The following is a 26475-nucleotide window of genomic DNA, read 5'->3' on the forward strand; positions in this document are numbered from 1 at the left end:
AATTTCTCACAACTTCTCTTCCCCAAGATTACCTGAACAAAATAGAGTGGTAGAACGTAAGAACAAAACCTTGCAAGAAATGGCAAGAACCATGATTGTGGAAAACTCTCTCCTACACCACTTCTGGGCAGAAGCTGTAAGCACTACATGTCATATCATTAACAGATGCCTGATTTGATCCATTCTTAAAAAGATTCCATATTAGCTATGGAATGGTAAGAGACCCAATATCAATTATTTTCATCTATTTAGCTGTAAATGCTCCATTCACAATAATAAAAAGGACAACCTTGTTAAGTTTGATCCAAAAAGGGATGAAAGTATTTTTCTTGGATATTCTCCCTCAAGTAGAGTATATAGAGTATTCAATAAAAGAACTTTATGTATTAAGGAATCCATTCATGTTATTTTTGTGGATACTAACCCTCGCTTAAGGAATGAAAAACTTCCTGAAGATGAGGAAATTTCTATTGTCCTAAAGTCTGTTGTTACAGGAAAGGACAGTCACGATGAGGTGACCAATCAGCAAAATTAGTCAACTGAGGAGCACATTGAAATCCAGGAACCATCTTCTGCTGAGCAATCAACTATATTGGAAAAACAACAGTCATAGGTGTTCCAAATGAATGAAAAAGTAAACCTGGATATCCCCACAAGTTCATCATCGGAAATCCACAAGAAGGTATCACTACCAAAAGATCTCAAAAGCTCAACTCACACGTGGCCTTAATATCACAACTTAAGCCAAAAAAGGTTGAAGTTCTCAAAGATGACTACTGGGTCAAAGCCATGAAAGATGAACTTGATCAGTTTGAAAGAAATAAAGTGTGGGACTTGGTTCCAAAACCATTCAATGCTTCCATCGTAGGAACTAAATGGGTTTTCGAAAATAAGCGGAATGAATCTGGTCAAGTAGTTTATAACAAAGCAAGACTAGTCGCCCAAGGTTACTCATAACAAGAAGGAATCGTCTACGATGAAACATTTGCTCCTCTAGAAAGATTAGAATCTTTCGAATACTACTTGCTTTTGTTGCTCATAAAGGATTCAGGCTATTTCAAATGGATAAAAAGCACCTTCCTAAGTGGATATATCCCTGAAGAAGTATATGTGAAACAACCTCCTGGCTTTGTAAGCAATAGTTTCCCAAACCATGTATTCAAGTTGTCAAAAGCTTTATACAGACTCAAACAAGCCCCCCGAGCTTGGTATGAAAGACTAAGCTCTTTTCATCTAAATCAAGGCTTCAAACAAGGTAATATCAATACAACTCTGTTTATTTAGCGTTCAAATTCAGTTAATCTTACTACTCAAATTTATGTAGACGATATTATTTTGGAAGTTCTAACTCTGTATTATGTGAAGAATTTGCTCATATTATGAAAGGAGAATTAGAAATGAGCATGATAGGAGAGCTAACTTTCTTTCTTGGATTACAAATCAAGCGATCTTCCAAAGGAATCTTCATTAGCCAAACCAAGTACATCAAGGAACTCATAAAAAAAGTTTGGAATGGAGAATGTAAAACCCATTGGAACTCCAGTGAGTCCAACAACAACTCTTGAAGAGGACAAGAATAGAAAAAGTGTGGATGAAATGATGTATGGAGGAATGATTGGATCCCTAATGTATCTCACGACTCGTCGACCAGATATAATATTCAGTATTTGTAAGTGTGCAAGATTTCAGTCGGTTCCATAGGAATCTCATTTGACTGCAGTTAAATGTATCATTAGATACCTCATTGGGACCACTAAATTAGGCTTATGTTATGCTCATTCTAACAATTTTGATTTATAAGGTTTTTCAGATGCAGATTTTGCAGGTGATAGGACAAATAGGAAAAGCACTAGTAGCACATGCAAACTACTGGGAAATGCTCTAATTTCCTGGCATAGCAAGAAATAAAATTGTGTTGCCTTGTCAACTACTGAAGTATAGTATTTAGCTGTTGGAAGCTGTTGTATACAAATTCTTTGGATCATGCATCAACTTCTCGATTATGATTTAATTCTTACTTCTACTCCTATTTTTTGTGATAATACAAGTGCTATAAGTCTGTCAAAAAATTTTGTGCATCATTCTTGGGCAAAACATATAGAAATTAAGCATTATTTTATTCGTGATCATATTGCAAAAGGTGATATTTTATTAGAGTTCATTAGCACTGAGTCCCAACTTACTGATAGTTTTACAAAATCGCTTTTGGAAGAACGATTTTGTCTACTGCGTAAAAAGATCGGTATTATGTCTATTGCATAAAAAAATCCTTTGTATCTTTGCAAAATATTTCACTTCCTTTTTGAGTTTTCTTAATTGATGGGTTTATTAATTTGATGTGAGTGCAATTATTACCTTCCATTAATGCCGCCGAAGCAACTCCTCGGAAGTGTCACTTCAATCTGAACCTACCATTTCCTCTAACCGATGCAACCCTTCAATCTTCCAAGAGCCTAGTTAAGTATCCTCCTCTTCTCTCATTTTCCATCACTTTTCACCAACTCCTCTACCATGGCTAAGAGAAACCTCTCATCCTCCACTGCTACAAGACGAAGCATACGGTTTCAAAAATCCCAAAATCCTGAAAAAACCATCGACCTTGAATCATACCATGACTCAGACCCTCTCAAAATCGTTAATAAAAGCAGTGACTCATCGGAAGATCTATCTCTGATTATGGAAGAAGGAACCGAGAAGAAGGTATCAACAACAACTAGTTTTATTATGGGACAACTCATGATGTTCATATCAATCTATTATGCTCCTCTGCATCTAGCATTGGTTAGACATCATACAATAATTGTCCCCTTTCGAAGCACTTTCTGTTTCTAGATATAAAGGGACTTTCTCGCTTGTTTAGTAAATTCATGTTTTTGGCCTTATCTTGCAGTGATCAAAAGGAGGAATCCACCCAAGGAGAGGCTCGCATCTGATTAACTAGTTGGTGAGGCAATAGCTTACCAAGGTGACGATCAGTAGCTGGTCCAAACCTATAAGCCAGAAAAAAGTAGGAAAAAGACCCATGGATCAAACCCCAAAAGGCCTGCATGCAAGAAAAAGGAAGTGGAAAGCACTGATTTTGGGCCAGAGGATAAACTGATCTTGTAGTGATTTTAATTTTTGATTTTCAATATTTCTCTCCTCTGTTTGATACTGTTGGAAATTCTGTGTATGAAGAACCTGTGGGGATGTTTTATGCAAATTTGTTTGTTAATTAAAAAGATGATTTGGAGTCAATGGTCCTAGGTACTCGTATTGTTCTTGATGCTTATCAATTTGAGAAGATTTTTTCTGCTAAGTTTCATGGATATGATATTTTTGTGTAAAACTCTTGGCCAAAAAGACTTTGAAGTTACCTTAGAAGAGGTAAAAGTTTTTCTGTCTGAAAACCCTCCTAACATTGGTCCTAAAAGTCTTAAGTTTGAACACCGTGTGTTAACCTACATGATTGCTACTACTCTTCTTCCTAGGATTGGGTCTCTCAGTACTTTGACTATTAGGGATATCTTTGTTCAATACTGCCTTGTGAATAATCAAAGGCTAGACTGGTTTGTGTGGATTCGTTAGTATTCTTGAAAGTATGAGGGACATATCTTCTTCTTCTGCTGCTTGTTTACCTTATGGCCTGCTCATCTCACATATGTTTGAGGTTATAAAGGTTGATCTGGCACCTTTTTCTCCTAAGTACATTTCAAGCACCTATGATAAGACAACCTTTGCTATGATGGGCTACACCTTAAGTGACGATGGATGGTTCAGACGTGCCAAGATTGAAAGCACTCCAGTATAGGTTGAGCCAACCATTGAACCAATAGAGCCTCAGTCGACTGCTACCAACAACTTACAATAGATTCAGCAAGGACTAGATGGGGTAAAAACCATGCTCATTGCAATGAAAGAATAGGTGGACAAGATCAGGGAAGTCACTAAAGAAACAGGTACAGATGTGGCTAACCCAGGATGGACATGGGAGCCACAAGGAGGCAAAGAATCAGAGAATTTAACTCCATGACAGAGAAAATGGACAAAATCACCAAAGAAGTTGAAACCTCCTATGACTCTTTTTGCACCAAAGTGATCAATACCCTGAAATACTTTCTGGAGAGGAACTAAGGCAGTTGTGTGTGTGTTTAAAACAATCTCTTTTTCTCTTTTTTGTTTTGTTAATCGCTTTTGCTTTGGTCTGTAAGAGCCATCACTATGTGCCTCTGCTGAAGGCATATTATCTCCTACCCTAACTACTATGTTCATTATATACTCTATTATATATGTTCTGTCTGTACTTTCTTCTTTCTTTTTGATTGATGTCAAAGGGGGAGAAAACGCGAGAGTAAAGCAGACACTCCTTTGTTTCCAAAGCTGCCCAAATCTCATTATGTGAGGCTTCGCCTTTGACCATCGAAGTTCCTTCCACGGGTGGATTCCCGGGAACCTGCGGTAGCCCCTTTTGCCCCGCGTTCGACATGATTTGAACGACCTCTAAAAAGGGTTTTGCGGCAAAGCAACAACTCAGGGGGAGCAGCGGCTCATAATTCCAGTACATGAAAGGGAAGTGTACTATGTTTACTCTTTTTTATTGTCATCATCAAAAAGGGGAAGATTGTTACACCAAGTTTCAATGATGACAATAGTGCAAATCTAATTGTATCTATTTGATTGCAGGAAATTAGGAGGACAATGCTCAATCAAATGAAGTCAAGATGTCAAGGACATCAAAAAGGAAACAAGATCAAGTGCAACGAGGATAATGCTAAATCATAGGATATCAAGGCCATTAAAAAGGGAACAAGATCAAGTGTAGTCACTATAGGAAGACAGTCTTTACTTCAAGGATCGATTTGGTAAAAGAAATCTGATGATTCTGAGGATTGATCGATCAAGTCAAGTCACAAATCACTCCCTTGATTGTGAATACGAAAAGGAAGGAAATTAGTGAATCCAACCTATTTATTGAGCAGGATTCTGAGGCACTCCTTGGGTCAAAACTCTTAGAATATTTTGTGCCTCAATCAAGGGGCAATCTGCAATGGCTAGCTCAAAAAGAAGGAGGTGGCATGATCACAAGACTCTCGTATAAGAAGACTGGCAAACTCAAGAAATTCATTACACAACTTTAAAAAAATCTCATCTAAGGATATTATTATTAGCTAAGATTAACCCTTGTTCACATAAATTTAATTACTTGAACCAAGATCTATATTTTTTGGTCAAACAATCACATGCATAACTTGTTACACTCAAGTTTCAATGATGACAATAGTGCAAATCTAATTGTATCTATTTGATTGCAGGAAATTAGGAGGACAATGCTCAATCAAAGGAAGTTAAGATGTCAAGGACATAAAATAGGAAACAAGATCAAGTGCACCGAGGACAATGCTAAATCAAAGGATGTCAAGGCCATCAAAAAGGAAGCAAGATCAAGTGTAGTCGCTATAGGAAGACAGTCCTTACTTCAAGGATCGATTTGGTAAACGAAATCTGATGGTTTTGAGGATTGATCGATCAAGTCAAGTCACAAATCACTCCCTTGATTGTGAATGCAGAAAGGAAGGAAATTAGTGAATCCAACCCATCTATTGAGCAGGATTCTGAGGCACTCCTTGCGTCAAAACTCTTAGAATATTCTGTGCCTCAATCAAGGGTCAATTTGCAATAGCTAACTCAAAAATAAGGAGGTGGCATGATCACAAGACTCTCGTATAGGAAGACTGACAGACTCAAGAAATCGATTACGCAACAAATCACTGTTTTTATACCTTTCTAGTTCTTAGCACAAACACTGTATTCCTGAGTTTACAAGTTTCTCAAAAGATAGAAAGTATTAGGAAATAAAAAAAAAGTTGTGTCAAGCTTGAAAATATTGTTGCTGAAAATCGTTGGTGGTAAACGATCCAAAAACCACTAGTGATGTAACGAACTATTGAACATCTAAGAGAACCCTTGTGACCCAAAGGAGCGGTATGTAAGTACCACACCGATATTGAACTAGTATAAAACTTTTGTGTTCTCAGCTTTTAAATTACACTCAATTTATTTTCACTGCAAATCAAACCTGCTATACAATGAAGTCCACTAATTCTCTCATGAGTCTTGCCAGTTTTTAATTTGGTTACAATTCACCCCTTTTTTTTACTTTCATAACTGTTTACTTCACGATATTTACAGATTTTAGAGCTTATTCTCTTCAACTTTCTCCTAACTTGTTAGTCCACGAGACCACGACCATCAATCATGGGGTCACATGGAGGCCCCAACCAGATATTAATTTTTAATTTCAAGTTGCCCATTTCTTTGAATTTGTTGAAATTTTGTGAGTAAACTACTGGCCAGCTTTGGCAGAGCTCCCTACCCCGCCACTCCTTTCATGATTTATCTTCTTAGGATTTAATTATAAATAAAAGTTTCATCTTCAGTTGCCGTTGTTGAATTCCTGCAGTAGTCAGTAAAACGTCACTACAAAATTACATAAGGAAGAAAACAAGTACACGAGAAACTAGTAGTATATATATTATATAGAGAAGAAGAGAATCCTCAGAAGACAGACTCAAAAGTGTATGAGAAATATCTAGAAAAAGAGATATATATGGGAAAGGCACAATATGAGCCTTTGTTCGAGACCAAGAAGGAAAAGGGCAGGATACTATATAGGCTATTTGCCACTTCTCTGCTTTGTGGCATCATCTTGATTTGGAGTTACAGATTATGTAACATACCAAAACCAGGCGAAAATGGCAGATTGGGTTGGATTGGAATGTTTGGCGCTGAACTATGGTTCGGGATTTACTGGCTCCTCACTCAATCTCTTCGTTGGAACAGAACTCATCGTCACACATTTAGAGACAGGCTCTTACAAAGGTACGGATAATACTTTACTATCCAAATGTTTAAATTGCTAGAGAAAACACAGTAATTATATTTATTTAAATAGTTAGAGAAATCATGATTTTATTTACTACTGTTGTCCATGAAACAGGTATGGAAATGAGTTGCCAAGAGTAGATGTATTTGTGTGCACAGCTGACCCTGCAATAGAGCCACCAATTATGGTGATCAATACGGTTTTATCAGTCATGTCTTACAATTATCCACCAGAAAAACTTAGTGTTTATCTCTCAGATGATGCTGGCTCTGAGCTTACCTTTTATGCCTTGCTAGAGGCTTCTCGCTTCTCAAAGTATTGGCTTCCCTATTGTAAGAAATTCAATGTTGACCCAAGATCCCCAGCTGCCTATTTTACGTCTCAGTCTGCATCTGATGCACATTTTTCCGAAATAAAGGTATTCCATATGTTCCATTTGATATGACATTGTTTTTATTTAATCTGTTACAAGAAGAATAGTCGAAAGCTTTTCAAGTTTAAACTTCTCATATTACCCTTAGCGGCATGCTCTTATAGCCGATTACGAGTTTTTAAGGTACTTTTGGCTTTTCTTTCTTAAACGACGGGCTTAGTCAAACAACACCATAAAACATTTGAGTAGTTTTTATCTTATTTTCAGCAATAGCAGTTTCAGGCTTTGCCTGTTCTTCACTGTCCGATAGGATGAAAGTGTTAAAAGCATTGTTTTGTTTCATTGGAAGTTATTGAACCAAATGATTACGTTGCTAAACTTCTCAATTATTGAAATAACAAATACAACAAAGTAGGTGAATGATGTCTGCTAACCACCTTAAAGGGGTCGTGTATACTTCTTTTTTCTTTTTAATTCCCATTACCAACTACTTGATGATGAGGCTGCATCTCACAATGTAGTGCTCGCTCTGTAAAAAGTGTTAATCTAGTTTCATCCAATTAAATAACTGTCCACTATATGCAGAACTGTTACACGAGTGACAATCTGTACTATTCTTTACCATAAAACTGTTTAATGTCAAGTAAATTTCAAGCATAAATCTCACTACTAGCCAGTTAGTAGGTGAAATCAGTAAATCTTTTGTTCTTACTGCTGTAGAAATTATATGAGGGCATGGCAAACAGAATTGAAGTTGCATGCAAGGCTGGAGCAATCCCAGAACAGGCAAAACTAGAACATACAGCATTCTCCAAATGGGATTTATATTCATCTAAGGGAAATCATGCTGCCATCTTGCAGGTAGGAAAGGAAAGGAATAAATTATCAAAATTAGTGTTGCTAGCCAGGAGTAGTTCTCGTTTCTTTTCTTCCGAGCCAATTTATCATCTTAGCTAATGCTAGGACACATGTTGACAAGCTGAACTATCACCTACAGGTTCAAATTCATGTAACTTTAGTTGTCTAATCTTGTCTATTTCTTCTTTCGTTATCAAACCAGATACTAATTGACAGCAGAGATGAAGAGACAAAGGACGTTGACGGGGTAACACTGCCAACTTTGGTCTACTTGGCTCGGGAGAAGCGTCCCCAGCACTTCCATAATTTCAAAGCTGGGGCAATGAACGCATTGGTATGTTTAATACCAATTTGTCATCACATAAGTGAGTAAGATTTTTTTGTTTCTTCATGAAATCTTGGAGAATAATGTGGAAAATTTTGTGCCAAAACTTTCAGATCAGGGTGTCCTCAGAGATCAGCAATGGGCCAATAATTCTAAATGTAGATTGTGATATGTACTCAAACAACTCAAACTCAATTCAAGATGCTCTTTGCTTCTTTATGGATGAAGAACGAAGTCATGGAATTGCATTTGTGCAGTTTCCACAGTCATTCGAAAATACCACTAAAAATGAGCTTTATGGTTCTCTAAGAGTAATTGATGGGGTCAGTACATCTCACATTTTTGTTCATCTCCTGAATCATTCAATGTGTGTTGACAAAATCATGCTAGTGTCGTTAAATGAATTTTTCTTCTCCATTATTTACATCAAATTAAGGTGGAATTCCATGGTATGGATGGTAATGGAGGCCCTTTGTATACTGGAACCGGCTGCTTTCATAGGAGAGACACCCTTTGTGGTAGAGAGTTTAGCAAGGATGCTCGGATTGATTTGAAGAGTGCACGTCCTGGAAAAACGGAAGAAAATGTGCACGAGTTGGAAGAAAGACTAGAAATATTAGCTAGTTCCACGTATGAGGAAAATACTCAATGGGGAAATGAGGTATGTTTATCTCCTTTTCAATTTTGTAATTGTCCAAACTGAAGTTGAAGACATGATTAAGTAAACAATATAATGCTATCTCTAAAAGCTTAAAATTTAGATGAGATGGTCGCACACTTCAACAACTGACTCATTGTGAACTTTATTGACATGGCAGATTGGTTTGAAGTACGGATGCCCAGTTGAAGATGTATTGACCGGGTTGACAATTCAGTGCAAAGGTTGGAGATCTGTTTATTATAAACCAGAAAGGAAGGGATTTTTAGGGGTTACTGCAACTACTTTGGATCAGACACTGGTGCAGCACAAGAGATGGTCCGAGGGCGATCTAATGATTCTGTTTTCAAAGTACAGCCCAGCTTGGTATGGACTTGGAAAGCTCAATCCTGGCCTTCTGCTGGGGTATCTCACTTACTGCCTCTGGTCTCCTAATTGCGTGGCGACTCTCTACTACTCTATCGTCCCTTCCCTTTATCTACTCAAAGGAATTTCCTTGTTTCCACAGGTATTTGTCTCCCTTAATCATCACATTTTTCTGACAATATCATACATAAGCTTTCATGTCAGTCTTGTGTAATATGTGACTGCACCAGTAATGGTTATGAGCCACATTCAGTGTAGAGTTTCTGGTCTTTCTCCCTATAATGCATTTTAAATTGGAGAGAAAATGGAAAAAAGAAATTGAATCCTATTGGTTTATCTAAGACGATTCTGGAAATTAGAAACTTATTATGTTTCTGCTTGGTGTGAATTCATCTTACTTTAGAGCTAATGAAGAATCATCAATAGTTCCAGTCTTGGATTTCTCTACAAGTTGATAGCTCGGGAAAAATATCATAGCCCCCTTGAGTCAATAAATAGCAGAATTCGACTTAAAAAACCTTACTATATATGTGTCGAAATTGAAGTGATCTCATTAGAGGTAATGATACTGTTGACAAATTATACATACAACAGCTGATCTCATTCTACTAAAATTTACTATCCGTTATGGTTTGGTACGTAAAAATAAGGAACAAATAGGCTTTACAGAACGAAATGCAATTTTTTAGTAATAACTGGCACAAAGGGGTTATAAGTAGCACTAAAAGCACATGGTAAGCAAATTACTGGCCTTCAAAAGAAATTGACAAATTCTCCTTCTGATCTTATGAAGGTTTCCAGCAAATGGTTTTTGCCATTTGCTTATGTGATAATCGCGGAACTAATATGTAGTTCTGCTGAGTTTCTCTGGAGTGGTGGAACGATTTTGGGATCGTGGAATGAACTAAGAATGTGGCTTTACAAGAGAACAAGCTCTTACATCTTTGCCTTTCTTGATGTCATGTTGAAGTTATTTGGTTCTTCCAATTCAACATTCATAGTCACTCCAAAAGTGTCTGATGAGGATGTTTTGTTGAGATACAAGCAAGAGAAAATGGAATTTGGAAGTGCTTCACCTATGCTTACCATTTTGTCAACATTGGCAATGCTCAATCTGTTTTGCCTTGTGGGATTAGTGAAAGAACTGATCATAACCAGAGAAGTGGGATTGAAATATGCATTTGAAACTATGGCTTTGCAAATATTGTTGTGTGGGTTTCTGGTTTTGATTAACTTGCCTTTATACAATGCTCTCTTCTTTAGGCAAGACAAGGGCAAGATTCCTAGCTCCACTGTAGTTCAGTCAGTTATTTTTGCACTTTCATGTGTTGCATATGTGTATTACTAGTACAGTACCTTTTGGATCTTTGAGCAACAATGTATGGAATCATGAGATAAAATGTTCGTGTTTTATTTAGCAGAAAAGAAGGAAAACCAAATGAGAAAAGAAACAAAACAAAAAACAAAAGGATTGGATAATTTGTCATTTATATGTTAGGCAATATGTTTTTTTGTTCTTTTATTCTTTTTGTAGCATCTGAATATAACGAAGCAATGTAGTCAAAGCTATGTTACTCGGACTCTCCGAAAATATTCACTGGATATGTGTCTTGGAAGATCTGATATGCGTACGATAGCATTTTGGAGAGTCCGTGCAACATAGAGCGTAATTTTTTGAATAATGCTCAAAATAAAGAAGGTAGTAATGCATGTAATGAGAAAAGATAGAATAAGATTGCTTTGTTAGGAAAATTGTCCTCAAATACCTAAAGAAAAAAGGAAGGAGAACGGAACAATTTGACTAGACGATTAGATACAAGTCTTTCTATTGAAAAAAAGGATTAACTTGATCTGTCACATCTTACTGCTACATTAGATACTAATACAAAATTTAACAGCTTGATAATTAATCTGTAAAATGTATCATGTACTCCAAACAAATTGCCATCTATGACTAAAAATACTAGAGCAGTAATACTAGAATTATATTACGTCAAAGATTAGGTTTACTAAATTTCCTTATGGGAGCACTTGTTTTCACAAGACTTAGACGATTTTACATGATCAAGTTTGAGTTATTAGTTTTTTTTGACATAAACTAGATAATGGAGTGTCAAAGATATCAATTTTAATCCTTACAAAAAAGTAAAGAAAGAATTGTAATTTGTTTCTTCTAAAGGGTTATTAGGAAAGTAAAGAAACATTAGATTTAAACTCGTAATTATAGTTTATATTGTGAAGTTTTATTTATTAGTAATTTATTAAAACTCCTATTTTATTGCATCAAGTCAATTTGATTGCGGCACTTATTCCTACTATTAATAAGGGTTGGGGTCGTCGGGGGTATCTTGGGAATTTCTGGTCTATCTTTCTTATCCCTGGACATACGTGTTATTTCTCTGCACTGGTGGGCCCCAATTGATAAAATTCGACTCTCCATCATTGTTTTGTTTGACTCTTTTTGGTTACTCTTTACTTGCTCTGTTGTAATGTTTATTGGGCAGCCAAATTTTTGAATTGGGGCTGATGTAAATATTCAAAAATTATTTCTTTAATAATTCTGTAAAAAAAATTATTTCTGAATAAATATAATTTACTTGAACTTGTTATTTCTCAATCGAATTTTCATTTTTAAAAGTGGATCATATATTATGTTACCCTAGGTAATAGGTATTTATTAAAGACTAAAAGTGTAAATTTTTTTTGAATCTATACACACTGCTCTACTAAGGTAGTCTAAAGTCTAAACAGTATAAACCACTCGAGATAATTATTCTATGACACTATATTAGCTCGAGATAATTATTGAGATTTTCTTTGAAAATCAAAACAAATAATTGATATTACCGAAGTGTACTGCTTATGCATTCTTGTGCATAAAACATAACTGCCAGGTTAACTATATACAATTTAGAGATAACAAATAGAGTAACTTATTTTATTTGAAGAATCAATCTAAAACGTTCCGTTAGTATGCATGATGCATCCCCTATATTTTTACTTTATTCCTACAGCTACTCAAATATGTTGCTAATAAATCAGTTAAGTTCCAAGTTCCAAACCTCTTTTGTAGTATATTACATATACTTGTTTCCTAGCTCTCTTTTTTCAAGTCACATTTTGCCCCTGTTTTATTTTAGGCCAAATACATACACAATCCCTTAAAGTTGTTACCATTTTTTATTTGGACACTTAAACTGAACCTATTACCTATTGGACACTCAAACTATTGGCGAAGTGTACCTATTAAACACAAAAAACTCATACCCACAAAAAAACAAGTACGTGAAATCAAGCTATGCTTACATGGCAATGTAACCAATAAAAGAAAATCACATCACTAAAAAAAATATACATTTGCTCTTCAGACCAGACCCACCACCTTCCTCTTTCTCTCATTTCCCTCATCACCTGATTGTTCATCTTCAGTCACCGCACCAACAATAATCACCATACAAAATCACTAACGTCATTGAAATTTAAACTAAAAATTAAAAAAAGACAGAACACTACAATCATACTTATAAAAAACATAAAATCAATCACCAAGTTGTTGCTTTGGATCTTCTAGGGTGAGGATAATAATGAATCAACAACACCCGAGAAATCCACCACCCCCGTTCCACCACGACTTAGCTGAATATATGCAGATTGCAGAAAATTAATAGTTCCAATATATGTTTTTTGGCATGTTCGAAGAATGTCAATAGAGAAACAACAGTGCAATTTCTGGGTCATCACATTGATGTCGGATTTTTCGATCACCACGATCCCGCTCCCCTCTTCGGAAGAAATAGAGGACCTGCGAAGGGGGTTAGAAAACCTTATATTCTAGTGCTTAATAAAAATTTGATTTTGCAATTTTGATATTGTATCTTTGAAGTGAATCTGTACAAAAACCAGAATTATTAGGAGGAAGAAGAAGGAGAAAGTAGGAGAAAACAAGTATTTGAATAAAAAAGAGAAAAAACTTTACTTCAGTTATTAAAGGCTTCACGCGCGCAACTCATGGTGAGATTCATTAATTATGCCACGTCTGTGTAAAGTGTTCAATATGTATACTTCGTCAATAGTTTGAGTGTCCAATAAGTAATAGGTTCAGTTTAAGTGTCTAAATAGAAAATGATGACAATTTTAAGGGGCTGGGTATGTATTTGACCTTTATTGTAATCACTTAACTTGCCTCCTACAAATACAATTGGATGGATATAAACTTCAAAAGTTTTTGAATAATACTAGGCGTATTACCATAGAGAATAAACAGAAAACCCAAAATATACAATTGGCCAACCTATTGCAAGTAGTCTCAAAGACATAAATCTATAACTATATGCAAAAACAACATAACGAATTTAAATTTAAAAGTAAGTAATATTTAAAAAATATTAACCACAACATTAAATAGTCATTGGGCCCGGGCTAGCCCGGACTACACTCACTAGTCCTAGCCCGGGCTGCCCCTCACTAGTCATAAGAAGAAGAGTGTGAAGTGTGAACTCATTCTCAACCAGTTAGACTTCCTAATTTCCAAATTCCAAATTCCAAATTCCAACTACTTATGTGATTTTTAAAAGAAAATAAATAAACAAATAGATAAATAAATACGGGTCATCGGATACGGTTATCCGAATGGGGTTAGTTGATCGAAGTTTTAAGACACGCAAAGTCGTGTGTACCTTAACTTCGTCAAAGACAAAAAAGTACTACTACTAGTTTTCAACTCTTTCACCACTTCGCTGTCCAAATTCCTAATTCTTTCCAAGAAACGGTAAACCCTAACTCCCAAAACTGTTTTTTGATGTTTTCTTAATTTTGATTGTTTCTGTGAAATTAAAATTGATAATTGATCGCAGATGAGAATTGGGTCATCAGAAATTTGGATCTTGATTTCGTTATTGGTGGTGGCATGGAGTTCCAGAGGGGCTTTAGGGATTAGATTTGTGATAGACAGAGAAGAATGTTTTTCCCATAAGGTTGAAATGGGAGAGACTGTTCATTTTTCGTTTGTTGTTATCAAATCAGAAGGTTCTTGGCATTACAGTGAAGAGGGTGTTGATCTTGTGGTATATATTACTCAATTCTCTCTCTGTTTCTGCTTCTTCTTCTTTTTTCTCTCTCTTCGTTAGCCTGTATACTTGTGTAATTTTATGTTTACGTTCTTGTTTTTTGTGATTTCCGTTGATTAGTAATTAAAAAACAATTAGCCTGTGTTTTAGATATAAAAGGGGTTATAGACTTATTGTAGTCATCAGATTAATTATTCTATGATACTGAACTGTTGATAATGCATGTGTGATTATGCAATCTAGAATTCCTTCTCCCGAGTTCAATCCTAGATTCGGAATTCTAGCTTTGTTGTTTTGCTATTATGACAAGGTGGGTTACTCTGATGGTAAGTGCCCTCCACTTCCAACCAAGAGGTTGTGAGTTCGAGTCACCCCAAGAGCAAAGTGGGAGTTCTTGGAGGGAAGGATGCCGAGGGTCTATTGGAAACAGCCTCTCTACCCCAGGGTAGGGTTAAGGTCTGCGTACACACTACCCTTCCCAGACCCCACTAGTGGGATTATACTGGGTTGTTGTTGTTGTTTTGCTATTATCAAATTTGTGTTGACTTTGATTTTAAGCTTCATTAGAAGCTTGAATTGTCCGTGAGAAACTGGATGTGTCTTTTCTTTGCTTTTATTTTCCTTTTTGTTGTGTTATTTGCAGCTTCAGTCCTTTTCTCATGCACAAACAATGGACACCATCACTTGTTATTTGGTTTTGGTGGTGGTTAGGAGGAAGGGGAGTCACTATTTTTTCTCCTTTTTTCTTGTGGGGGTGGGGGGATTGAGTCCCAATTATGAGAGAATTAGAATTACAAGGGTTCATATTCAAGAAAGTTTGAATCTTGGAGCTGTAAATTCATGAACCTTTTTTTTAGTCCACGTAAGGATTACTTCAGTCAGCTTTTCTTGTCAATTCGTTTTAGTTTTTTACGTTTTCGCGATGGGTTCTTCGTGCTATCTAGAGGAGAAGCTTACATAGCCATGTTTTAAATTCTCTTGTAGAGAAAAAGTCTTCTTTTATCATCCATTATTTGATGGATTATTCAATTGATGTCACTATGTTGGTGGAAATTAGGTGAAGGGACCTTCTGGGGAACAGATTCATGATTTTCGTGACAAAATCAGTGAGAAGACTGAGTTTGTGGCCCATCACGAAGGAGTTTATCGTTTCTGTTTCACCAACAAATCACCCTATCATGAAACCATAGACTTTGATCTACATGCGGCCCACTTCGTATACCATGATGAGCATGCAAAAGACGGTTAGCGTGTCACTTTGCTTCATCTTACTATGTTGTTCTGGAGCACTTTACACTAGAGATCTTACCTTTTAGTATGATGCTGCAGAGCATTTCAAACCATTGTTTGAGCACATTGGGAAACTAGAGGAAGCTTTATACAACATTCAGTTTGAGCAGCATTGGCTAGAGGCCCAGACAGATCGGCAAGCAATAGGTATAAATAAAGCTTGTGCATATTTCTCATATGGTTCTCCCTCTTTTCAGCAAATCAAAATTACCGTTTTCCCTGGTAGAAACAATTGTCTTTTCCTTTTGGCATATGTTTTCAATTAGATAATTCTCCTCTCTGTCACTTAGTCTTAGATTCAGTGAAATCATTCTTATTGTTTCATTTTGGGTTTTCTTTCTAATTTTCAGTTTTTTGTTTATCTAATTTGCAATTTCACAAGCTTGAAGATGCATGCCTCACCTACATCTTGAATATGTCAATGGTCGTGTCAATTAGCGTATGACCACCTAAGCTCAATCTTTGTAGTGGTAATGGTGTGAGGTTGCTCTTTCATTTTGCTGAACTACAACTACCTCAGCATCGAGAACATTATGAATTAACTTACAAGTTATTTGCTCGCATTGTAACGTTTGAACCATTTAGCTTTATGCACTTCTGAGGTTGTGGTCTTTGGTTTCCGGACCTCTATATCCACGACTTAGTAGTTTTGATATTCACATGCATATGCATCACTTTGCTGTTAATTAATGAGAAGAGAATATCATTTCTTTCTATATATTATGTGTTTCTCTTGGAACCTCAAGTTTAATCTAATGACATACACAAATCTACCAGAATCATGATAATCTACATAATCCAAAGCTGTCCTTTCCAATACGGTGATATATGAATGAATGTAGGTGTTATTTGCTCATATTGTAAAATTTGGACCAACAACTAGCTTTATGCACTTCTGAGGTCGTGCTTTTTGGTTTAAGGACCTATATATTTGCGAGTTAGTTGTTCGGATATTCACATGCATGTGTCACTTTTCTATTAACTAATGATATAAATATCTGCCATAATCATTTTAGTTTACATACTCCAAAGCTGGTCTTTCTAACGCGATGGTGTATTTCCTATTTTATGCAGTGAACGAAGGAATGAGCAAAAGAGCAGTCTACAAAGCTTTGTTCGAGTCCTCTGCTCTCATTTGTGTTAGCGTCCTGCAAGTTTTCCTCCTAAAGCATCTTTTCGAAAGAAAGCTGGGACAGTCCAGAGTTTAGTTTTCGAGGGAGTAGAGGATATTTCAACTGCAGAATCCTTCAATTTTAAATGTATTTGGCTTTCTGGTCCCGTTTCAGAAGACAGGTGGTGTAAAAACTAGAATGAACGATTTTCTCCAGAAATTAAGTTATTACAAGTCCTTTTTTTTCGGAATTTAGTTGGGGCAGTTGGTGTTGACGACTCAATAACTTTAAATGAAAGAACAAAGCATAAAAAGATTATTTATCCTGACTTTATCCAAATCTATGATTGGAGATTTTTCCAATTGCTGTCAAATTGTCTTTTGTTTAAGGATCTCAAGGACTTAATCAGAAAAGGAACTCTAGCAAATGGAATTACATGAGAGTTAAATTGCCCTTAACAAGCTAATGTTGGTGGGAAATTAGCTTCAGTTACTAATTTGACAAAACCCGCACCATTAAATTAATTGAAGGTTAAATGCGTTTACAGAAATAATATAAGGACCAAAACTGCTATTTTCCCTTGACAAAAACCAAACATGCATCATCATAATTTATATTGCAGCTCCTCTCGTCCAAACAAACCTCTGTGATTTTCTAAGCGTTTTCTACTTATCAGGCAAACAAAGAAAAGAAGAAAACCAAATAATCTGATGAAATTAACAGAAAAAATTTACGGTTGAAAGGTGCTTTACAAACCACACCACACGTATATGAAAGCAAGCAGACTGCTCGTCTGCCAATGGTACAATAAAAGATACAACATATAGGTACATCAAACATTTTGTCTTTCACATTTTGTCCCCACAATAACCACAAGTTTACAAGACAAAAAGGACTTAAGCGGCATCTCAGTCTCCAGCACCAAGCCAAAAGAAGTTGCGGGGTTCATTATGAATATGCATCCTATATTCAACTTTTACAGATAACCTTGTCAAGATTCTGCGTGGGGGCTCTGCATACAGCAAAACCATTTCTTCTGCAAAACAACATATTGTTGAAATTCTAAGAAATAGGAATGCTTCAAAGATTAATGAGAGAAGTAGCATTTATAAGAAAATCAGATGGGTCATTGGACCAGTTTGTCCAACATTTACATCAGAAAGCAGTTACAGATTAGTACTACGTACATGGCGTGGCTCATCTAGTCACATTAGCAAAGACACAAGAATCTAGCCTGCCAATTCCAAGACTAAGTTTGACAATAGAGGACAGCTCTCCCAAACCTAGCCAAGCAGGTCAACTACTCTTACTCATTTAAGAAAAACACAAAAGAAAAGAAAATACAGCTGATCAACTACTCAAATAATCTGAGCAGTATTTTCTTTTTCCCCATAACAAGTATGAAAAGAAACACCATTCCAACAATAAAATAATTACCCTTTTTTGAGAAGCAATAACATAATTACCCTTGCTCTCACCTTCCTTCAATATTAAGTAACTACTTCATAGCAGTGGCACAACCAGAATTTCACGAAGGCGAGTCAAAATATAAAGAATTAAACACATGAAAAAGCCAAGGCGATTCAACATATAGTATATACATAAATAAATAAAAAATTACCTAACTACACAGTGTATTCACGGTGATTGGACTAAGGTGGCTCTACCACTGCTTCATAGCAACTATAAAAGTTCACTTAGATGAGAGAGTAGAAATCAAAAGGCTGAATATCACTCTTTTTTCGATGACCCTAGTACCAGAGCAAGCTTGCGAGCATCTCGACTAGTTCATCGGGCAGCATGCTACAGACCACAAGCATAGGTGCTGGTAAACCTATCCACCAAGGCTAAAGCAAATTGGCTCACAGTAAGTTTTGTAACTCGAATTCAGAACCCGGATCTCTAGGTTGTTAATTCTTGTCTCAACCTGTCAACTTTCCTATTGGGGACAACTCAACCATCCCCGGTAAGAAAGCTAGGTCATTGTATCCAATGTTCTAAAACTAGAGGCAAAGGCAGGGTAGGCCCCTTAACTTTTTTATTTTGATATTGTGAAAAATACATTTAGAATTTTATAAAATTCAAAACTAAAGAATATACAAAAGCAAATAAACATCTCGTCATAACAATAAATGTTAAAAAGAATCTACCCTTCTTATCTGTAAAAAGAAATATACTACGACATCAAATTCTAAACAATAGAGCAAACAGATTACTAATAAAAATTATAGTCAAACATTTAAAAGAAAATATAAGCTAATGTTTTAGTATATACAAGAAGAACAATCAAAGTCGTAAAGTGTACACTTGACATTCTGGTGACACACAAGGCGGACAACCCATGCGTACGGTATGCACGGGATGAAAGCCCCACCAATCAAAGTATTAGCCCTATAAGACGTTTGCTCTTCATGGTTGTCTTGGTGTGTTTAAAGCCTACAATACACCCAGCGAATCCCAGAAGATCCTAATTTTGCCTTTAAATATTGCCTCACAACCTTTTTCGCACTTTATCGTTGGCTAGAAGGGAATTGATTATGGCAAAGCAAGTACATGAGCTCCCTAGTCATGGTTTTAAACCTATGCTTACAAGGAAAGTTCCACTTAGAGTTAAGTTTTGACCTGACAATTTGCTGAGAGTAAGTAATTATGGGTTCGTATATACTAGTTTCTCTAATCTTTTTGATCAAGTACTAGTTTCCCTAATTATCTGTGCTCAATACACCTTTCCCTTTTACCCAAAAAAGAAAAAGAGAAACTTAACTCCAGGAACCCTTCCAATATAACCAGAACATATGATCTGACCACAGTCAAGCAAGAACTACAGATGCTCACAACTGGAGGGAAGTTCTCAATCCTACTTCTAAGAACTGCAAAAGGATTTTTGAATTTATTAGGTCACCTTAGATTAAAGAGAAGGCAATAATAAGTGAAATAATTAATTGTATGGTATGACGAATCAATAAGATTTGCACCACCTTAGCTTATCTTTACTCTTTCTCCGGTCATCAAAATTGAAGGGGACCCACATGGCTGGGTGTTACCCAACAGAAATCCAATTTTTTGGTGAAATTTAGTTAAATTTTGAGAGTACAAGCTTGAGCGGCAGTGCAATTTCTTGACCCAAGAGATGAGCTGTGGATTTCACTTTAGTGTTTATCCCATACGGGTATGTGAATAACCTACTACCATGCTTCAAACTATTGTATCAAGAGATAGCTGTGGATCTTCAAGTAATTAAGCTCAACCTTTTGCATTGATCAATCAAATTATTCTAAAAAGATAATTATACCATGTGATGGAAATTTTATTTGATAAACCTTGCACGTACAATTCACTAAATCATAACCACAATACTTTAAACATATGAGACAGCTCAAGATAGCCGGAGATGGCTTAGTTGGTGGAGATAATATATCAATTAGGCCAACTTAAGTCCTTCAACTGTTTGAGAGGGCAGTAGAGTGGGATGGGATTTCACCTATTTGTAGTTGAATTATCCTCTGAATGGAAAAAATTCTCTGTAAAGATGCAGATTCACACAGCTAATGTATTTCACGTTAAATATGTAATAGAATCTACACATTTCCAAAACTATTGAAATAACGTACAGTTTGAGGCTTTAATTGTTCTTCTCCTTGCTTTGTGTTACCATCAGCCTTTGAAGGTGACTCTGGCTTGCCACCAGTTTTTTTCTCATCCCTGGCCTTGTTGAAAATCACAGTAAATCCCTCTGCTGACGCTGGATCATTGACATCCCATTCACCAAACTTAGGCAACGGTCGACCCTTCTCCTGCTCGAAGGTAGATTGAAAGCCAAACAGGAAAAATAAATAATTGGACAAAAAAGAAAAATACTCATGAACAATATATGAACAAAAAAAATTGCAGAGAAAGCAGCTAAATTATCAGTAAGCCACACGATTTTGTTAAAACCATATTGCTGAAAATCTCTGACTCCATTCCGCAATCACCAAAGGACACGAGAAGAAGGTGAAAACTCTCCAAAAGCATAATAGCTACAACATGACAATTTGAAGTTGATGCATTAGGAAGCATGTCCAAAGTAATTCCTGAAGGACAATTCTGAAATTCCTTTAACCTCACTGAAGGCTCATAGTTATGCGAACTAGAAAAGGAAGTGGTCGAGGTCCCAAAAGCTTGTGAATTTTAAAAAAATAACACCTGCTTGAAATCCATGCCCCAGTATGCGGAAGTCAAAATTATCAGGTTTTCCAACATTTAACAAACTACATTATGCATCTACCAAATGTCAATTACGTTCTCCTTATATGAACTAGACTTCATATAAAAGCCGATTTCAGTAATTGTACCCTGATATTGCTGGCATGTTTCCTCTAGAATGTTCTTAAACCAATATGAACGAAGTCCTCAATACCAATAAAAGGGCTTCAATATCTCCAGGAAGGTCATAGGCCCTAATGGTCACAACAAAACCAACATAGCAACCACTACCTTTCTAGAAACCACTCAACTTAACTCCAACTGGACCCTCAATTAATCATGCCCATAGCAGATCTAAGAATTAAAAGGAGAACAAAGTAGAAATTTATTATGAAATCCACACAAGAGGCATTGCAAGCATTAAATTTAAGCTATTCAGAAGTTGAGGATAAAAAAACAAGCAAATCAACTTAACAAAATCAAACACTGAACATTGAATGCAAAAACTTACTACTATTGTAGGAAGTAGTATATCTAATTAATGCATCCAAAAGATTCTAAATGTGAATATCTCCATATGGTCTTAGCAATAGTAGACAGGAACTCCCACTTGGAACGCCATTATGCTTAGGCATAGGTTTTGGATGAGCAACTGAGCTTAGTAATTTGCAAAAAGTAGAGTGCCCTTAAAAAAGTTAAAGTGGCACAATTCATTTGGGGGTAGCACTTATAGAGGTGTTTGTGCCAGCTTGTGCACACCTCGACTAATCCACGGGGTATCTGCTACCTCCCACGAGCTTAGTAATTTGCAAAAAGTAGAGTGCCCCTTAAAAAAGTTAAAAGTGGCACAATTCATTTGGGGGTAGCACTTATAGAGGTGTCAGCGCCAGCTTGTGCACGCCTCGACTACTCCACGGGGTACCTGCTGCCTCCCACCAGCACAGATACCGGGTAACTCTGCTCACCAATGCCTAGGCAGATGGATGTTTCTTTGCGTCTACTGGCTCATGACACTACATTCCAGTTGTATGGTCTATTGACCCTTGAGCTGTCCCCCAAGAACCGGGGGGATTTTAACTTGGCTTAAGCATCGAAAGTCATACGAGAATTAAAAATTAATTTCGAGCTCAGCAGAGTATCAAAATGCAACAAAACCATACACTATAAAGGATCTGCTTGGAAGTCAAATTTTCGATCAAAGTCAAAAAAAAAAGAGAACCTCAAGAGTAAATTCAGAACAGATGAAGCGATCAATGAAAACCCATTTAACATAAAACCCCAATAAAATAAAAACAAACATAACTAAAGGCCTTGTACAAGTATAGATAAATAATCAATACATATAATCATATAACGTACTGTAAATGAAATTAAGTGAAAAGAAACCAGTAATCGAAAGGATTTAAATATCGAATTAGGGCATATATATACATACCGACATGAATCCCAAAAACAATAAGACGATTTCTTCACTGGAACGGAGCGAGAGAGAAGGAATTTTTGTGAGAGAGTATGAAAATGTTAAAAGTATGCAATTTGGTATTAGGTGTATTGAGGTGTATTTTGGGAATGGAAGATATATATGGAAATTGGTACATACTATTATTATATTATATTCGCTCATGTTCTTTTCAGTCATGATGACTAAAAATAATTATTTAAAATAATTATTATTTTAGAAAGTCTAGAAAGTACTAATTAATTTTTTTTACGTTACTCTTACTCTAATAAATATAATAAAAGCAAGAGTACGTAATAAATTCAGATTAAAGAACAAATAAAAATAATTTAGTCAAATTATTCTTTTAATTAATATTTCTTTAAATATGACAACTAAAAGGGACCGAAAGAAGTATGAGTTTAAATTTTACTAATTTTTATGCTCTTTGATATAAAAATTACTTTCACAATGAAGTCATTTGGAAGTAATTACAAATAATAATATTTAATAATATTAATTAGATAAAATTACTATGACAGAGATTTTAATATTAATAATATAAAAATTTTATTATATTATCAATGTATATAAATTAATTATATCATATTATTATTATGATGAGAATAAAAGAGAAGTTAGGGAATGGAATGTGTAGGTAGCTTAGTTTTTGTGGACCAACCCATGTGAATTTGAAAACACCAATTTGCATCCCAAACTGCGTCAATTTTGCATTAAAAATGTAAGACCGTCACTATATATGGATATTCTTACTATAGTCTCCATTTTTCTTTCTTGTGTGCACTCTTGGGCGGAGCTAGAGTGTTCCGAGCGGGTTTGGTCGAACATAATAGTTTTGATTCAAACTTTATATTTGTCTTAAAAAATTCATTAAATGTATATAAATTATTAATTTAGAACCCAATAACTTAAAACGATTAGAATTCCGAACCCATAAACTTAAAATTCCAGCTCCGCCTCTGTGTACTAATAGATAAATTTGCCTATATAAAGTTTGACAACTGAATCACAAAATAATTTAACTTTAGTGAATCCTCTTAACACTAATTTGTTGAGATGTGTCCAACTAGTGGCAGACCCACGTGGTGGCTAGCGGGTTTATTTGAACCCACTTCACTAAAAAATAATATTATATATATATATATATAAATTATGATTAAAGTTGTGTAAATTTTGTATAAATATTTTATTTGAACCCACTTGACAACTACTATTTTACTACTAAAATTATCTACTTCTAAGATTGAACCCACTTGCACAAAATCCTGGATCTGCCACTGTGTCCAACCAGACTAGTTTAGCAGTTGGGATACTTATTAGAAGAGTCAAAATATAAAGAAGAAACACATAAAATAGCCAAGAGAATTTAACATTTAATATATATATATATATAATAAATAAAAAATACCTATATGCACTGCAATATTTTTAGTAAAGGAATGTCAATTGACTAGGGTGGCTATATCAATATTCGAGTTAAAGTGGATCCAACTTATTCATATAGCTAATCTCATGAATTAAATTGAAACTGGATACGACAAGTCTAATTGGACAACCATTTATGAGATGAGAATACTACTTAAAAGTTTTACACATTTACAATTTGAATTGTGATTAAAATTCTCTTCCAATATACAATTATATATCTACTTGTAGCTCCCCATTTTAACATGGTCAACAATTAATATGATGTCGATGAAACAAATTTGACCCATGCAGCATTAAGTATATATTACTTGAGATCTTATTACTTTGTCTTACTTTTGTGTTTACAAGATTTATTCGCATAAGCAAAAAAGGATTAAGGAAATCATGGTTTTTTATTTATTAATTTGGAGTGTTGAATGACTTTGCTTTCTCCAATATTCCCATTATATCCATTATTAGCCCTCACTTATTATTTGACTTTTACGTTAATTATACTTTTATTTGATTGGTAGAGCAAAAACACATACACATAATTAAACTATGGATCATAAATCAGCAGAATCAAAACTGCAATTACCAACCCCACTGCTATAATTTGCCTGCTTAATATATTCGATTTCCAACAACTGTATTAGTTCATAACATTACTCAACTAACAAATCATTTTTAGATTTAATAATTGGTAGTATCATAAGCAACTCTCGCCACACTTTAATTTGTTTCTATCAATTTACCCATAGTTAAAATCTGTTATTTTACCGACGCTTATAGCTTAGAAGTGAAACTTTTCCGCAGATCACAATATAAGCGCGGATTCGATCTTCACCGGTGTCTCTTCGGGTGGAGCCAGGATTTTTATTTATAGTGGAATTTTCGGAAGAAGGAAATTTGGTTAAACCTCCTTGCACCTATGTTATGGAAAAAAGTAAAAAAATCAAGAGAAATCGCTTGTACTAATCACAAACCACAGTGTTAGAGTAAAGATAAAATGATATGTGTTATGGAATAATAATAAAAAAAAGGTAAAACAAGAGGAATTTAGAGGGAGATAATTGATAAATTTTTCTTCATTGATTTCTTCAATTTGGGCCTATTTATAGGCACTTTTGCGTGAAAGGATTTGACCACTTGTCCAAAGTCTTGACACTTATTGAAAGTTTTGACATTTGTTGAAAAGGCTTTGCCACTTGTTAAAAAGTCTTGACATTTGTTGAAAGGCCTTGCCACTTTTTGAAGGTCTTGACATTTGTTGAAAGGCCTTGCCACTTGTTGAATGCCGTGCCACTTGGCCATAATTTGCTCTCAAGTAATTTCATAGTACATGGACATTCACTCTTAATATTATTTATAACACCCCCTCTCCCCGAATGTTCATTAGTAGATAATGTGCCTCGTTAAAATCTTACTAGAAAAAAACCCAGTAGGAAAAAGTTCTAGTGAAGGAAAAAGAGTACATATGTTTAATAATACGCCTTTTGATTGCCTCATTAAAAACCTTGCAAGGAAAACTCAATGGGACTAAATCTTATAAGGAAAAAGAGTACAACACGTATTAACTCTCCCTAATAAGAGCATCAATTCACATCTTTGAACCTTCGCATCCCAATCTTGTACGCTAGTTTTTTGAAGATTGACGTCGGTAGAGATTTGATGAACAAATCAGCCATATTATCACTTGAACGAATCTGTTGCACATTGATATCACCATTCTTTTGAAGATCATGTGCGAAAAATAACTTTGGTAAAATGTGCTTTGTCCTATTTCCTTTTATGAATTCTCTTTATAATTGGGCTATGCATGTTGCATTATCTTCATACAAAATTGTGAATAATTTGTCACACTTCAAACCATATTTTTCACGAATAAGATGTATTATAGACCTCAACCACACACATTCTCGATTTGCTTCATGAATAACAATTATCTCCGCATGATTAGATGAAGTAGCCACGATTGATTGCTTAGTCGATCGCCAAGATATGACAGTGCCTCCACATGTAAACACATAGCCTGTTTGAGATTGAGCCCTGTGTGGGTCCGATAAATACCTAGTATCAGTATAACCAACAAGGTCGGGACTGCAATCATTGCCATAAAATAAGCCCATATCGGTAGTCCCTTTTAGATACCCCAATATGTGTTTGATTCCATTCCAATGTCTCCTTGTAGGAGCAGAGCTATATCTTGCTAATACATTAACTGAAAAAGTTATGTAAGGCCTTGTAGTATTAGCAAGATACATTAGTGCACCAATTGCACTAAGATATGGTACTTCAGGACCAAAAAGCTCTTCATTCTTTTCTTGAGGTCGGAACGGGTCCTTATTCACATCAAGTGATCGAACAACTATCGGGGTACTTAATGGATGTGCTCCATCCATGTAAAACTATTTCAATACATTTCCTATGTAGGCAGATTGATGAAAAAAATCTCGTTTGTCAAATGTTCAATTTGCAAACTGAGACATAATTTTGCTTTCCGAGATCTTTTAT

The 26475-nt window shown here is 35.5% G+C and overlaps 3 protein-coding genes across 3 annotated transcripts; 2 read left to right on the forward strand and 1 right to left on the reverse strand.

Moving 5' to 3' along the window:
- Positions 1-6305: 6305 nt before the first annotated feature.
- LOC107791679 (cellulose synthase-like protein E1) lies at positions 6306-10842 on the forward strand. Its single transcript, XM_016613779.2, has 8 exons — positions 6306-6858; positions 6977-7280; positions 7956-8096; positions 8296-8427; positions 8532-8741; positions 8855-9079; positions 9237-9584; positions 10236-10842. Exons 1-8 carry the CDS (start codon positions 6587-6589, stop codon positions 10788-10790), a joined length of 2187 nt encoding a protein of 728 aa, XP_016469265.1. The 5' UTR covers positions 6306-6586; the 3' UTR covers positions 10791-10842.
- Positions 10843-14074: 3232 nt separating this feature from the next.
- LOC107791678 (transmembrane emp24 domain-containing protein p24beta2) lies at positions 14075-17228 on the forward strand. Its single transcript, XM_016613778.2, has 5 exons — positions 14075-14210; positions 14296-14505; positions 15566-15752; positions 15838-15945; positions 16873-17228. Exons 2-5 carry the CDS (start codon positions 14296-14298, stop codon positions 17004-17006), a joined length of 639 nt encoding a protein of 212 aa, XP_016469264.1. The 5' UTR covers positions 14075-14210; the 3' UTR covers positions 17007-17228.
- Positions 17229-17996: 768 nt separating this feature from the next.
- LOC107791676 (protein NOI4) lies at positions 17997-22685 on the reverse strand. The gene is made up of 3 exons (XM_016613776.2): positions 22531-22685; positions 20522-20704; positions 17997-18193 (listed from the first exon to the last, which is right to left on the reverse strand). The coding sequence occupies exons 1-3, from the start codon at positions 22534-22536 to the stop codon at positions 18140-18142; spliced, it is 243 nt and encodes an 80-aa protein (XP_016469262.1). The 5' UTR covers positions 22537-22685; the 3' UTR covers positions 17997-18139.
- Positions 22686-26475: the final 3790 nt, after the last annotated feature.

Source organism: Nicotiana tabacum, chromosome 2 (assembly GCF_000715075.1).
Source record: "Nicotiana tabacum cultivar K326 chromosome 2, ASM71507v2, whole genome shotgun sequence".
Lineage (NCBI taxonomy): Eukaryota > Viridiplantae > Streptophyta > Magnoliopsida > Solanales > Solanaceae > Nicotiana > Nicotiana tabacum.

Bases quoted from the DNA above. Each gene is read 5' to 3' on its own strand.
- LOC107791676 (XM_016613776.2), bottom strand. The intron at 18,194-20,521 runs GTACGTTATTTC...CTGCTTGGCTAG, and splicing joins AACAATTAAAGCCTCAAACT to GTTTGGGAGAGCTGTCCTCT.
- LOC107791679 (XM_016613779.2), top strand. From the start codon at position 6,587: ATGGGAAAGGCACAATATGAGCCTTTGTTCGAGACCAAGAAGGAAAAG. The intron at 8,742-8,854 runs GTCAGTACATCT...CATCAAATTAAG, and splicing joins CTCTAAGAGTAATTGATGGG to GTGGAATTCCATGGTATGGA. The intron at 9,080-9,236 runs GTATGTTTATCT...TTGACATGGCAG, and splicing joins ATACTCAATGGGGAAATGAG to ATTGGTTTGAAGTACGGATG.
- LOC107791678 (XM_016613778.2), top strand. From the start codon at position 14,296: ATGAGAATTGGGTCATCAGAAATTTGGATCTTGATTTCGTTATTGGTG. The intron at 14,506-15,565 runs GTATATATTACT...GGTGGAAATTAG, and splicing joins AAGAGGGTGTTGATCTTGTG to GTGAAGGGACCTTCTGGGGA. The intron at 15,753-15,837 runs GTTAGCGTGTCA...ATGATGCTGCAG, and splicing joins TGATGAGCATGCAAAAGACG to AGCATTTCAAACCATTGTTT.